Here is a 15,482-nt window from a genome sequence, read left to right as displayed (position 1 = left end):
ACGGACCTTGATCTCCGCCTCACTTTCCGATTCAGCTCCGCCATCGAGATGACAAAAAAAGCAAACATTGCGCTGCCAGCTGAAAATCTTTGCTTCCAAGAGTCTAGATCGGTAGATGTCGAACGCCCCCGAGCGGCTCAGCCCCAGCCACGCGAAGATGTTAAAACAAATCGTTGAGCTCGGTTGGAGATGAGGCTAAAAATATCCGAAGAGATCGTGAGCTAACACTCTCATCACTGTGTGGTTTGTATCGCGTCGGTTTGCCTTGATACCTGGGGCTGGCTGAAGAGCATCTCGGTTGGCAAGGGTCACGCTGATCATAGTGGCAATTCGGTATTTCTTCATCTACCGGAGGTCCCTGGCCCATCAATCTCCCCCGGTTCGCCTGATCAAGATTGCCCATCTTCGTCCCGTTCAACATCTCTCTCCGGCTCCCCGCTATCTCCACCCAGCTGAAGCTCTCAGCTCAAGCCCATTAATCTCGCTCCCTAGAATTAACCATCTAACTCTTCATCTTGAACTGCTTTCAAGTACAATGCCTGAAAAGAGCATCACCAGTTTATGCATCAAAGCCTAATGACGCGACGACTTCAAAAGCAAAACAAAGTGCGCCTTCCCATAATGCCAAACCTATGACATCATCCCGCAACCGTGCACGTGCCCGCCCCCAAAAAAGGCAACCTAAACCCCTAAGCCTTTCACCTAACGCCTCAACACCAACAACGACCATCACCAAAGCTACCAACATCAAAAACTTGTCTCAAAAACAAAAAAGAAATCCCTTTTCAGGCTTATTTCCTCGTCACATGCCCTGTAGCGGAATCGAACCGCTGATCTTCGCATTACGAGTGCGACGCCTTACCATTTGGCCAACAGGGCTAGTGGTTGTTTGGATGACCGAGGGGCTTGGGCAAAGGTGTTATGAGGGCTGGCCAGGGGGCTCTGACGCGAGGTTTGTGCAACACGACAGGGAATATTGGCCAAGAGAGTCAGAGTGAACGCTGTATTAGCTTCTATAGTGACATAAGTTGCGCAAGGTGATTCAGTCCTCACCATGACAATCGCTGATACGCGCCCAAGTGACACAGCCCAACCAATGTCCCAGACACCCACCGGACTCCTCTAACCCAGCCAGTTCATCTCTCATACCCCTTCAATCTAAAATCTAGATTGCTGTTCCATGATCATTAACATCATCTTGCACTGCCCCAGGCTTACAATCGCATCCTAGAGCACGCTTCATCGTCTCAAAGTCGCCCTCATGCTCATCAAGCATCGCGAGAGCCCGCTTCGCCACAGCAATCTTGGCGTAACGTCCACTCTTGGCCGTCGCGTTGGCAATGACCTTCTGGTGTACCATAAATACAGCCACCACGTCGCTCTCTGTCAGGGCAGCGATACCCTCCTCCACACCGCAAGGAACATTCTCCGCGCTGACACGCCAGTTGGTGCAGCCCAAATCTTGCTGCATCTTCTTGGACAGATACGTGACAGGATGCTTGTTAGCAAATGAATCATATAGTGCCATGTCCTCAAAGTACGGCTCGATGAAGCGTGTAAAGAAGTTGCGGACAACCGTGTAGTCGTAGTTGGCGTCGACAAACATGGCACCGACGAGAGCCTCCATGACATCCGCAAAGGCCTTGGGCGGCGCAGATGCCCTGAGCCAGAAATCTTTGCGCATGGCAGTCTTGTTTGCCTTGGCTTCTTGACGCGCGTCTTCTTCGGCCAGCTCAAGCTCACTCGCATACGAACTTATCTGCCCGATCAATGAGGATGTAGTAGATGTAAGGTGTTTGTGCAGGTCGAGCTTCACGCAGAGACACCCAAGGAACTGGTTCGAGGCCATGGCCATCTTGTGCTCAGTGAGCCATTGAGGGTCCGCCTGAGGGAACCGCTGGAACAGGTTATCGACAATGGCCATGTCCAGCAGGGCATCGCCTAGAAACTCGAGGCGTTGGTAGTTTGGCACGGAATCATACGGCCAAGAAGGATGCTTGAATGCACTCCGGAGAAGTGCTGGCCATTTGAAGCGGTATCCAACGGCATCAGCTACACAGTCGACCAGACGGCGCTGGTTGACGTTGGCGTCGGCCTGTTGCCAGGCTGGAATCTTGAAGGCGGCAAAGTAATCCTCAAATTTCTCCATCTTGTGGTTTTTGCTCTTGACCATACGGGTGACGGCCTTGACCGCCAAGTCCATGCTGCCCCCTTTGCCAGAGAGGTAAGCAGCTCCGATGAGCGCTTCGCAGACGTCGGCGATGGACTTGTCGGCCAGATTGTGTCGCATCTCCGTCTTTGGTGCCTTTCCCTTCTTCAGTGGGAGATCAGGGTACCATGTACGTCTGTCAAACGCCTTAGATCGGATGTACTCGTGGAGCTTGCGGTCAACAGCGTTGTTGAATAGATTCTGGTTGCAGATTAGAATCATGCGCTCAACGTGATATCCGCATTCGTCGCTCTCAGGAATGAGAGTAAAGAGAGAAATAGTTGTGGCCATCTTCAAAAATGAGTCGCCTAGGAATTCTAGTCGTTCGTAGTTGTTGCCCATGCCAGGCTGGAAGTTGACCTGCTCTTCATCGTGCTCCCCTGAATTGTCGCTGTCCTTTGTCATAGCTTCGAGAGCCAGGACAGGTGGGATGGGGAGATCCAGCATGGCACAAGCATCAAGGGTGATGAGGGCGGAATCGATGCGATGGATGATGGCTGGAAACGCCATGACCATAAAGGCTACGTCGAGAGGGATCTTACTAGTTAGCGACGGCCGATGAAGGTAGGGGATTGCTTACCGGCGAGACTCTAAGAGGCTCCAAGATCACAAAGCAATCATTGTTGACCTCTTCATCGACTTGGAACTCGTCCAAGTAGTTTCGTCGGAGCGACAGTAGCTGTGCCTTGACAACAGGTTGATCCTCTCTCCACTTGACCTTGAGACGAGTGTTGTAGTAGAGACTGTTGCTGTACTCCTTGATCGTGGGCTCCACCTGACGATACGATCGACTTCTCGACTCTGGCACTCCTTTGGGCGTGGGATCAGAAGGCCTCTTCGACTCGTCAATTCCCTTGATGACAAGTTTGCGTCCTCCGTCGTAGGGGTCGGTGACAAACTTGTTTACAAAGAACTCTTTCGGTGCATTCTCCCAGGGGAGGCTGTCGTTCTTGGTGGCTTCGACAATACTCCAGTCAACGGCTTGGGAAACCGAGCTGTGGCCATCCTTACAAGGAGCTAGAAAGTAAGGGAGCTGGTCGGCGTTGGCATCATATTCTTTACTGAACACGTCAGAAAAGACCTTGAGGGTAAATCTGGTGAGTGAGTCAATCTCCTCGGCAGCTAGCTTCAGAGGCTCTTCGGAAACTGTCAGTTTGGCCACAGACGAGCGCCCATTCCCAAAGAACAGGGGAACTCCTGGGAGCTCTGGAAGCTTCTTTCGCGAAAGAAGCATTAGTGGTCGACTAAGAAGGTCTTCTCCAAGAGCCCCTGGATTGTCAAGCGTAATGACTGTCGCAAAGAGCTCCTTGCAGTCCCCAAGCGACTTCCAAACATCGGGTCTAAGTCGCATGGGGTACTCGGCTTTCTTGTTGGAGCTCACAGCAAGTCGAGCGTTCCGCATCCTGGGGATCGTCTTGCTCAGAGTGGGCTGAAGATGTCCGTCGATGTGTTTGTCCTTGATCAGCTTTACACAAGCTTCAAAAGACGCAGAGTATTTAGCCAATAGCTTGCTTCGCTGCGGAAACCCCGACATTGCCTTGAGGGGCGAGGCATCTGGGAGGATGACATCGGCAATGAACTTTGGGCCAAGCTTGGTGACTGTGAATTCAACCTTGGAGGAAATTCCTGGCGTGATAGATGCAGCATACTTGGAGAGGACTTCCATGCTGTGAGCAAAGGTAAGTCGAGCCCCGGTCGAAGGTATCTCGTACACTTTCTGGACCAGCAGTTCATCTTGAACCGCGTCCACTACATCGTCTTCCAGCTTTCTATCGGCAGGAAGGGATAAACAGAACTTTTGTAATGCTGTAGAGTCTCTCTCGGCCTGCTTCAGGCTTCTGAGCTGTCCCATATTGCCTTCCTCCAGCATGGTGATGTATCTCGAGTTTGACTGTCTTGCCCGCCCTTTGGACTGTAGATACTGGATGACTGAGTTGTAGAGGTCGAAACGGATCACAAGGTCGCAGTCCGGAACGTCGATGCCCTCCTCGGCAACAGTAGTCGCAAAGAGACAGTTGATGCTGCCTCGCTTGAACTTTTGAAGAGTCACGACTTGATCGCGATGTGACATGTTGCTGTGGGTTGATGAAGCTGATTGGGAACCAATCTATGGAGGTTAGTGCTTGAACACGGCGACTTCTAAAAAACCCACCATGTAGTAGGCGACCATTCCTGGAATCCTCATTCCTTGCTGCTGATACAGGTCTGAAAGAAGCCAAGCCGTGTGTCTCTTCTCAACAAACACAATGCACCTTTTGGTGCCGTCTCGCGTGAAGGCGTGCAACAAGATTTCGTGTAGCTTCTTCATCTTTGGAGATAGCTCAGGTGAGGATGGCTCAATCGGGGGGAGTTCACGCTTCTTGACAATATCTCGGACACGTCGAACGGCCTCTGTCGCGTGGTCTGCCTGGTTTGTCGCAAAGTCCCTAGAAAAGTCGCGATCAGTCCTGGCCACAAGCCGTTTGGTCTCATTGTCAGTGAGAAGAAGGATCCAGTATCGATCGGCACACCAGCTGCCAAGTGTTGATGCAGCTTCCTTGGTGAATTCGAGTGATACCTTGAACTGTGAATTACGGAGGACTTGGGCCCATATCAAGTCCCACAGCTGCGTCTTTGCGTCTTCTGGAAACTCCAGTGACTCGTAGTTGACTCGCTCTTCGACTTGCTTTTGTTGGCACATGGCTTCCATCAACACTTCGTTGGAAACAGTAGCAATCTCGCTGCAAAGAAAGGTTTCCAGCTCGAGGGCAGCTGCTTTCACGTCCTTTGTCTGCGAGTCGACAGGCGAAGCAGTCATACCGAGAATTCTTGGTCGCTCCCCCTGGTAGCGAATGTAGTGATTTCTCATGATGCGGGCATAGGCGTGATCCTTTTTGGCATGATGCGCCTCGTCAAAGATGAGGAGGTTGATCTGCGACATCTTGATGAACCCATCAAGAAGGCAGTCCACCAAGATCTGGGCCGTACAGACAACAACCATGTTCTCACTAAACTGTTGATCCCAGTACTGCTTCTTCTTCACCATGCCCTTCATGTTGCCCCAGAACTTGGTGATGGGGTGCTCGCCGAGGTTGCAGTTGAGGACGGCATATTGTTGGTAGCAGAGGGCAACCTTTTCGACCAGGAAGAAGGCGACCTTCTTGGGCTTTCCGATAGCTCGATCTTCCACTTCTTGCTCGAGGTAATGTCGAAGAAGCAACGCGGCGATGAGTGTTTTGCCAGTACCTGCCACTGTCAGCGCACTCACGACACAGAGCGAGGAACTTACCAGTGGGCAGGACCACGATGGTGTTCTTCTGCTTGGCCCGCTCAAAGAGCTCGATCTGATACTCTCGAGGTGTAGCGATGATCTTTCTGCTCTCGCTCGTCTTGATGAGGTGCGCGACCGACTGATAATTGGGGTCGTTGAGAGCAGCAGCAGAAGACCTGGTGACTTCGCGCTGGTTCTGGCTCACCCACTCTTTCAGGGCAGCAGAGTCCTGGCGCTTCTTCTCACTGATTTTCCGAGGCTTCTCGGGATTGATGACAAGCCGATAGATATCATCTTCGTCGTCGGTGTCGACGTACTCAGGCCCGGCGCCTTCTTCCTGGGATGGTGCTGGCTCTTCACCTGTCGCATCGGGAAGTTCCTGGGTCTCGGTATGACTTGCATGATGCTCTTTCAAGAGATCTGCATGGTGGGATACGCCACTAGGCGTTGCAACTGGTGGTAGTGGCCTGATATGCAGGGCGCCGGCACCCATGTCCACGACCATCTTGAACGGCAGGCGTCGTCACAGATGTCGCGCAAATCGTTCCCCGCAGCGCAAGACCCTTTGCGAGAACAATATTGGCCAGTGAAAAATGCTGTGAAGATATTCAAGCTGCTTTGCGATGTGAAGATGGTGGAAAAGGAAAGAAGGCTGAGATGGAAAGTGAGGTTGAAAAGTGCGGGTAGATGCGTTAGTGTGACGGCTGCGCGGGAGGCCGGCAGTAGTAAGAGCTGCACAATCAATCAGTGTCAATTCTACACGGGCTCAGGAATGTTTGCAAAAGTTTTGGTTCGGTTGATCCCGTGTGCGTTCTCATGTGAGAATTCCGCCACGCCAAGCAAACAGATATTGGTGTTTGTCAACGCCAACGCAGTTCGTGGAAGCCAAGCTTCAGATCGACGCGGGGATTTAAAGATCGCATCATGATGCCCAGCTTTAATTAATATCCCGAACACTTTTAGCCGACTGTAAGAAGAGACACATAAAGATATTGGCATGTCCCCCCCTAAGGCTAGCTATATGTATTATAAAAGAAATAAATAAAAGAGATCTGAAGTACTACTTTTATTATCATAAAGTAGAGAAAGGACTCCAAGTAGGTTGCTAGGACCCTCGTGGCACCATGTGATGCCAAGTCGGCCTCCCAGCTTGTGACACCACCGCACGCAGCCCACCCGTCGCTTGGACGAGTTGAGTTTATCACTTGCAGTAATACCTTGGGGCTAACCGTTACTATCAGATGCCATATATGTCAGTGGCGCTTTTTCGGGCATTTCCTTGCCTGAGCGTTCTCTCCGGTCACCTGTCACCTTTTAAAATCATCGTTCACGCAAGACATCGCACCCGGAATATTCAGAGAAAGTATTAAGCAAGTTCCAAAACTATCTTGTTTTCTTCCCTTGAACTGTTCATGCCCGCCATGCTCCATGATTCCCCGTATTCGTGCGCCACCGTGTCGCTCCCAGTACGTCCGTGACCTTGTTGCCCAAATCTCCCATGTAAGCAGTCATCAAGAGACCCCAGACCCATTGCCATTTCAGATACCGATGAAAAAGTCAGACTCACTTCCAATTGTACTGTTCGTAAAGAAACCAGCGCAATGGACTCCAAATGATGCGCCCATCAATCCCAAGTTACTCGCCCCAGCCCCTCCAAGGGGGTTGGGCAAGACCTCCCAGAGCTACGGTGTCAACCTAAAGCCCAGGGATGCCAGTTGAGCCAAACAGCTTGTCCATCATGATTTGAGTCAAGCAATTGGCCAGTTGCTGGTCGGCCTCTGGCTGCAGCTTAGAGGTCAACTCCCTGGTGAGCTGCTGGGTAGTCTGCTGGATGACCTGTTGGGCCATCTTGGAGGCCATCTGTTTAGCTAGGGTGTCGATGACTCGCTGGGCAATATTGCTGAGCCCAGAATTTTCGGTGCTTCCGAAAATCTTTTCGGAGAGAAATTGGGTCATCTCATCTTTGATCCGTGGCTGTAGGCCCTCGGTTCGCTGGGCGACTTGTTGACTGACAATCTCGGCCACCTTCTCGTTGAAAGTCTTCTTCCATAGCTCGTGGATGCGATCTAGGCCCTCGCCGAATGTGGCCTTTTGAAGGCTACTGTTTAGCATCGCTTCAGACTCGGTTGGGTGGCTTTGATCGCTCGAGGTACACCGTCGCTTCTGAGTGTGTTCACCGCATGGAGAGTCTTCCTCCTCATCTTCGGGCATGCTCCGTTTTGGAAGACTCTTGGGAACGCCAATTGACTCATCTGAGTGCCCGTTGCTGTCGATAGATGCGTCGGTTGCCTTCTCGCGGTGATGGCCACTCTCGCCGACTGGGCCCTGCTCTGAAGCCACCTTGTTCGTGCCGTCATTCAAAGTCGGACTGGAATCGCTAGTGCTTGAGTTGACGTGCTGGGTGCTGTCATCAGGAGTGACGCTGGCGGCAGCATCAAGGTTTGAGGGGGGCAAAACGAGATTCTCACGGGAAGGCGAGCCACCGTCTCGGTCGGGCGTGAGAGTGTGCGCCTCTGCCTCTTTCTTTACCTTTCTCGTGGCATTGTCCGGAGGGGGTGAGTCATCGCTCTCATCAACACTCGTCTCATCATCGGAATCGGTTCCAGAGTCTGTAATCTCATCGCTCTCGCCAGTTGATGCCTGATTGCCAGTAGAGCGGTTGTCGGTCGAGGCCAGAATGGGTGTTTCGGGTCGAAGAGAACTACCTGGGCCACGGTCACCCAAGATTGTCCAGCTATGAGGTCGGGGAGGGAATGTAGGGGGAACGTTGTCCCGGAGAACATCCACATCTGGGTATCGTTGTCTGATCAACTTACATGCATCACCTTGTTCAAAGCTGTGGCGCTTCTGCCGGGCTCGAAGGCCCGGCAAGTGCTGGTGAATGTCGTAGTAGATGACTCGTAGGACGAGCCATAGACCCCAATCAAAGTCCCGCCTGCTACAATTAACGGATGCCTTGTAGAGGAGGTGGGCGCTGGGGCCTTTAGCGTTGCTCTTGGTGATGGCAGTCTTGAAGGTGGCGCTCGAGAAGGAAAACTTGATCTCGTCGGGGTACTTCCACCAGTTATCTCTCCAGATAGATCTCAGGTGGGTGGTTATGGCTTGATTCTCGCCCTCGTCGTTGAGGTGAAGCAGCCGCACGCTCCACTGATCCTGGATCTCCTCGGGGGAGGGATGAGGCGTAAAGGTGTAGTCGGCGTTAGTAGTCATGGCCGGACGGGGTGAGTAAAGTCAAGCGGCCGAGAGAAATAAAGGTGTGAGAAGCGGCTGCGTGATGACTGATGGTTTGTATGAGTTGATGTTTGCCAGTGTTGAGGAGGAGAAGTGTTGGTGTCGCGTTGGTAGCAGGATCTCCTGGCCAACTCCGAAGGCCGTCCTACAAAGCAGGCGTGGGTTAGTTCCATGTCAAAGAAGAACGATGAGAGAAAATTTTCGCTTACCGTGAGACGAACCCGGAAATATCTTTAAGGGCAATTCCAATTGTTCGCAATTGGGTGCTGTGCTGGTGGTTGATGTTGAAGGCTGGCGGGCGAGAGGTGTGAGAGAAGAGGCGAAATAGATCAGGGTGGAAGGAGAAGGCATAGGTCGAAAGAGGATGTTTACCTAAAGCACTGATTCAAAAAATATCATAACACTCCGAAGAACCCCTTGAGTATCAGAAAGGCGCAAGTAGGTGACCGGGTCTCGTGCTGTGCTGATAGCAGCATCAGACTTGTACTCAAGTTCCAGATCTTCACCCCAGTCAAGCTCGATCCCGTCATATCGTCTTCGAATTTCGGTCTCACTGCTTCTATACAATCTTTCAGTGCAAGATGAAAAGTAATGACTCCTGACATGAATGCTCATGGGATCTTGGACATCAAGCAGCTTTTGATCTGGTAGGATGGGCAGATGTGCTTGAGAGAAGAATTGACAGACACTGCCCTTGAACCCGAATGAGCTAAGAAAAACAGAAGGCAATAGACGATACTTATTTTAATTTGAGGTCATTTTTACTTTGACGACTGGCAATTGTGTCTTCACATCCCGTACCAACGGTCCAGAGATGAGAAGCCAGTCACATTGACATTGCGCCACTGTTTTCGGTCCATTCATTTGTCTTCATCTTGAAGGCTTCTTCTATTCTCTTCTATTATCCTTCATCATTCTTTATTACTCCTACTCATCTGATCTCGACGGTAAGTTTGTTTGCCCCCATTGGCGTCACCATCCATAAACCGCCCAAGAGTCGGTGACCATGTCCACAAACAAGGAAATGAGTCCCTAGACGAGTCATCAACCAAAAAAGAGAGCTTTATTCATGCTCGAAGCAAATTTTCTTGCTTGATAACTTCGAAGCCTCGATCTAAGCAATTGAACCAACTTGCATGCCACACCTGCGAGGGATAGCACAACGACGACGGAAATTTGCTGCTTCTCTGATAGGGGTGGCTAGACTCTTCAAAGTTCACTTAAAGTCCCTTCTAGTCTTCACGGCGATATCAGGGTCAAGACTCACTTCAATGGTAACCAGTAGTTTGTGAAATCACCTGTTCCTATCTTCATTGGACTTCCCAATGACCTGTAGCTACATTCAAGCAATCCATAAAGCATCAAACTCATACAAACATCAAACAAAGCATAAATACCCTTCACTCCGCATCCTTCATCTCACAATCCCCATCCTTATCCCTAACCTCAACCGCAAAGCAAGCAGCCTCCGCCTGCACCGCATACATGGCCCTGTCCGCACACCCAGCAAACTCGGCCCTCTCTGCATCCTGGGCACCCTGCGCCTTCTGCGCACCCTCTATATTTTCAAAAGCCGTCTGAAGTCGCTGAAACTCGCTCAATTCGGCAGACATGTCGACCGAGATTATCTTGCCCATTGAGGGCGGCTTGACGATGCGATCGGCTGTCTGTGCGAATCGCGCGTGTGTGGAAATGGAAGCAAAGGTGGCCTCTTCGGCGCTCCAAGCGTAGTGAGCCATTTGGACTCTGTCTCGGGTGCTTGCCATGATCGAATTGCGGTCGACTCCAAAAATGGGTGAGTTGCTCTTTGTCGTGCTCTCGGCGGGACTGGTCGGGGTATGTGAAGACGACTTGAGAACAATCTTGATTCGACCAGATGATTGTGGTCCGCTGTTTGTGTTGTTGAAGGGTTCTTTCTGAACACCTGTCTCTGTGTTTGCAGTGCCTTGCGCTTCGATGATTTCGGAGTCGCTCCCTTTGTTGGCATCGAGAGCAGAATGCCCACCCCCTGGGCCTTCATCTCCGTTTCCCTCCCTCACTATCGTCTCGCTGCTCTTCTTCTCGATGTCTTTAACGGCCGACTTCCTCTGTCTCCCACCTTCAGTCACCTTTCTGGACCTCTTCTTCCGATCACCTCGTTTGGGACAATATGCCGTATCCTTTTCGGCCTCTGGGAGGACGACATCATAGCCTCCCTCCCAATCTTCCGCAGGGATCTCTGATGACGACTGCTTCTTGCGAGTGCGGTTGTGGCTGGTGGAACTTCTTCTCACAGTGGTGGATTTCTTCGTCAAGTAGTGAGCAAAGTGGGTATCGAGGTGGTGACGAAGTTGAACAGATGGTGCAAGTTCGGAAAGGTCTTGGGGAGTATTGGTGGTGTCCGGAAAGCCTCCAAGCATGGCCAGTCGGTATTCGGGGAGTGTCGAAGCACTTGGGGTCGCAAACATCTTGCAGTCGGTATCTTCTTCGTCGACGAATGAACCGTTCTCGCTGAGCTGATCAACGCTCTCGGCATCCATGCTCGAAGCCATGTATTCGTCATACGCCTTCCGGTACCAAGCAGAGCTGGAGAGGTTCTCGGCTGAGCCTCGGTGAGGGTCTTCTTGGGGAGAGCTGTTTGCGTGATGAGCTGCAGCTGCCTCACACTGATGAGCCTGTCCGTTCGTCACTGTCTGTCTGCCGTTGGTGGCCGAACGGTGATTCGCGTTTGGCATGCCTCGAGCTGCCACACCCCCAGTTGCCCCAGCCTCATGGCGAGCGCACTCGACAATGATGTCCGCGTATGCTTGAAGAGTACGGGGTCCCAGATGAACATAAGCCCCCTGAGGCCAGCAGGCCTCTCTGCATGGAACCCAGTCGCGCCCCTCTTCCACCAGAGAATTGGCAAAGCATCCAGGGACATATCTGTATGCCCGGGGGTGCCGCCGACAGAATGCGACATTTAAAAAATGTTCTTGCTTTTGACATGGCTGAAATCCAAAAAGCCCTGGTAGGAAGGGCAGTGGTGGTAGGGGTTCTGGGACGGGAAGGACGTTGCCGCTGGCGTTCGTGGTAGGTTGATCAGAGGTGTTTGAGGTGGAAGAGGGTTGATCCTTGGGCTGATCAAGATCTGATCTGCCGTCTGTATCGACCTTGTCGGGAGACAAGGTCTTCTCATCATCATCTTGTGTCTCTTCTGAATCATAGTCTTCATTCAAGTCATAGTCAACGTTAAACTCATTACCGTCTCCTCCTTCCTTACGGTGCAAAGGCACACGCTGCCCAACAGCTCCGAAAAGGGGCGCAAATCTCCCTTGATACCGCAGTGGTGAATCATCCACAGGAACGTTGGTAGTTGGCGCAGAAGGTCGAACCTTTAACAACTCGGGCTTGGCCCAGCCCAGCTCGACGGCCTGGTGGATGATCTGCTTGTCGATACCGTCCTGAAAAATCTCCCACTCGATTCGTAGAGGCAAAAAATCTTTGTAGGGTTCAGCGCAAAACAAACGAAACAAAGCAACCAAACCGTGCATCCTCCTCTCCTGCAAAAACAATACTCCACGCTCCTCATCTTCTAGAGAAATGTTGTCCGTAAGAAGTGCCGGACGGTTATAGTGTAGAAGGGCTGGGACGGTGATCCTCTTCTCAAGTGCGTGCTCAAGCAAAGGCATGTGGGGGATCGTGATGACATACTCCTCCCAAACACGCCACGCGTACTCCTCTCTCAGGTAGATCTCGAGAAACTCCTGGACCTGCGCACGAGACAGGCGCAAGATAAAGGTGACAACCTTGGCGAAGCGGTCCTCATCGTTCAGGATCCGGATGATGATCCACCTGACACCCCACGACAGATCTTCCTAGATCTGAGGCGGGGGCATGTTGGTTGAGAAGATGTCGGTGAATGTCGGGTTGCCACCGGCGTTGAAGGTATCCCATGCGGCAAAGTCGATGTCCATGTCTTTGAGGATCTCCTCCCACTCTTTGTCGCTCAGCAAGCCGGGGATTGGATCTGGGGCAGGAAGCTCTTGCAGGGGGGAGGGGGTATCCTCCAAGGGAGGGGGGAGCTCCTTTGAGGGAGGAGGGAGATCTTGCGAGGATGTATCAGGAAGATCTTGTGGAGGAGTAGGGAGACCTTGTGGTGGAGCAAGAATATCCTGTGGGAGAGTAAATAGATCCTCTGGGAGAGTCGAAAGCCCTTGCTGGAGAGCAAGGAGAGCTTGCGATGATGCAGAAAGATCTTTACGGGGGTCTAGTTGCTGTTAGCGAGGTAAACAATCATTGCATCGTCAGTGAATCACTTACCAGAAGAAGAGGGAGGGGAAATATTCTCGAAATCAAAGATGTTGCCGTAATCAACATCAACACCCGACGTCGTATCGGGATCGAAGCTGAGGTTCACACCACCGAAATCGAAAAGGCCAGTGCCAACAACTGGCAGAGGCACTGCCAGTTTGTCAGTGTCAGGGCACAAGCAAACAAGATCGGTGATCCACTTACCAGGAGGAGCAGGGGGAGCAGCCTGGAAAATTGGCTGGCTTTGAGGAATAAAGCAGCCACTAGCAGGCTGCGTTGGTGGCTGAGCTGGTGGTATGTCAGTATCAAGTCCAAGATTCAGCGTTGGTGATTCACTTACAGCCAGGGGGAGAAAGCAGAGCAGCCGCCGCGTTGGGCTGGCTGCTCAAAATGAAAAAGCCGTTATTAAAATATTGCGGCTGGGCTAGTGACTTGTCAGTGTCGAGTCGAAAAATATTCAAGGTGGTTTCACTTACGAGGAGGAGGAGGGGAGGTAAACTGGGTTTGGGCGGTCCCAGTGACCCGTGGGATGCCAGAACTCTGGCCTTCACCGAGAAGGCGTTGAGGTGGCGCTGTCTACTGTTAGCAAGTCTAATACCCCAAGGTTGGAGTTAGTGAACTTACGGGGAGGAGGAACGGAAAGGGACTGGGGTTGGACCCCAGGGACGGTGATGCCAGAAGTCTGGCCCTCGTAAAGGAGGTACCGATCTGGCACTGTTTCCTATTAGCAAGTCTAACGAGCCAAGGTTGGGGGTAGTGAACTTACGGGGGGAAAGAGGTTGCCTGGACAGGGGGGTCTCAATCCCCTGAGGAGCGGCGGGCACTGTTTCCTTGTTAGTCTCAAGCTCAGCACAATAACACATTGAAAGAGTAAACTTACCGGAAGGAGGAGGGGGCACGGCAGTCCCCTGAGGAACTGCCGGCTCGGCCTGGACGGGGGTCTCAACCCTCGCCGTCCTGGTGCCCCTCTTCTTCGTGACCCGGCCGGAGGCGACGGCGGGACGGGGAGCGGCGGTGGCCCTGGCCGCCTTCCTGGGCTTGGCCACCCGTCTCGGGATGACCTGCACGGAGCGCAGTCTCCCCGACGCCACTGCCTGGAAGGCGAGCGAGGTCTGGTCAGCAAAGCTGACGGGAACGGGAACGTTGGTGGGATTCATCTCGACGGTTGTTGAAAAAAATGGGTTGACTGTTCTGTAAGATCGTGGTTAGCAATGGGATATCAAACAGTGATTCAATGACACTGCTGATAGGGTGAAAAGAGGAGTCAAGAGTAGGAAAGAGTGTTCTAAACATGAAGCAAATAACAATCAAAGTAGAAAGAAAGACTTAACCAAGTGTTCAAGACAATCAAAGGAAGCCAAGACACTCGACTAGGTAACAAGACAGCCAAGTAATATCAAGCAAGTTGAAACAAAACCAAAGCAATGGAGAGGAAACCCAACTTACGAGATGAAAAATTGGTGGTTTCGTTTGAAAAAAGGAAGTCAGCTGGTTGATCGAGTGTAAGAGTGTGTGTGTATGAGGAGAGAAAGAAACAAGAGAACGAGAGAGGTCGTCCATTCTTTTATGTCTGAAAACTTGAGCATGGTAATCAGCTTCACTCGGAGAACAACAGAATCAAGCATTTCACGATGTAAACAGAAATCACAAAAACCACAGCAACGAGAAAAGAGGTCATCGCCGTTGAAGAAGGTATATGCAAGGTGTCGCCGGTTACCGTTGGACGACTCAGACCGTCATTGGTCGATAAATGTCTAAGCCATGATCTTAAACCGTTTAGAATTCAGGGTCTTGCAGATTGTGACTCCCCGCCTGTATGCAGAGGACATTGTGGAGAGTTAATTGAAAGTGTCCCCGTTGTTGTCTAGGCAATTGGCTTAATTGCCTCTCGTTGGGACGTTTAGAATGGGACACGAGGACATATGAGGTCTTGGTTTCAAGGCAGCAATGTAACTGAGCATGAGTATCGTGAAACTGTAACTCAATTGATAAAACCGCAACTTAATTCCTTCACTGATGGTGATAGTCACGCCCCTTTCAAAGAGTCAATGGGATTGATTGCTTCATCAGATCCACAGGGTTTCAAAGAGATTGATTGTCCATTGTAAACTTGGTTCCTTTTATTCTATTCACTACCCATAAGGCTCAATTGGGAAATGCCATCAAACCTCGATCTCGGAGCACGCGGCAGACTGACCACCTCCATTATCAGATCCAAGAGCTGTCCAAGTCCGTCGACTATCAAGTATCAATTCCTAAACTAGGCACTCCTCTTTGCATAGATGATCCATCAGGGGGTGTCGTCACGTCCCAATTCCGCAAAATTCTGACAATTGGTTACGTCGTCAAGTCTCGACGCCTTCTAGAGACTTCCATCGGCACATCTCTTCTCATCTAGGCATCACTCGCGAGTCCATTCGTCAAGTCCCAATTCCATCGAGAACTGTTGTTGTCTCCGTCGGCCGCAATATCAAAGACCACAAATGAAAGCAGCCATCGAGAACTGTAAACTAATCATGC

General features: G+C 51.4%; 3 protein-coding genes across 3 annotated transcripts; all 3 read right to left on the bottom strand.

Moving 5' to 3' along the window:
* Positions 1-1,165: 1,165 nt before the first annotated feature.
* NCS57_01000800 (Dicer-like protein 1) lies at positions 1,166-5,964 on the bottom strand (the record flags this gene model as incomplete). The annotated part of the gene is made up of 4 exons (XM_053059766.1): positions 1,166-2,746; positions 2,790-4,316; positions 4,362-5,434; positions 5,478-5,964. The coding sequence occupies 4 exons, from the start codon at positions 5,962-5,964 to the stop codon at positions 1,166-1,168; spliced, it is 4,668 nt and encodes a 1,555-aa protein (XP_052910160.1).
* Positions 5,965-7,154: 1,190 nt separating this feature from the next.
* On the bottom strand, positions 7,155-8,669 carry NCS57_01000700 (uncharacterized protein; the record flags this gene model as incomplete). The annotated part of the gene is made up of 1 exon (XM_053059765.1): positions 7,155-8,669. The coding sequence occupies one exon, from the start codon at positions 8,667-8,669 to the stop codon at positions 7,155-7,157; it is 1,515 nt and encodes a 504-aa protein (XP_052910159.1).
* Positions 8,670-10,090: 1,421 nt separating this feature from the next.
* Positions 10,091-14,119, bottom strand: NCS57_01000600 (uncharacterized protein; the record flags this gene model as incomplete). Its single annotated transcript, XM_053059764.1, has 8 exons — positions 10,091-12,522; positions 12,586-12,918; positions 12,972-13,112; positions 13,167-13,250; positions 13,303-13,386; positions 13,439-13,534; positions 13,587-13,676; positions 13,729-14,119. The coding sequence occupies 8 exons, from the start codon at positions 14,117-14,119 to the stop codon at positions 10,091-10,093; spliced, it is 3,651 nt and encodes a 1,216-aa protein (XP_052910158.1).
* Positions 14,120-15,482: the final 1,363 nt, after the last annotated feature.

Source organism: Fusarium keratoplasticum, chromosome 8 (assembly GCF_025433545.1).
Source record: "Fusarium keratoplasticum isolate Fu6.1 chromosome 8, whole genome shotgun sequence".
NCBI classification, from domain to species: Eukaryota; Fungi; Ascomycota; class Sordariomycetes; order Hypocreales; family Nectriaceae; genus Fusarium; species Fusarium keratoplasticum.
This window is presented reverse-complemented; position numbering and strand designations above follow the sequence as displayed.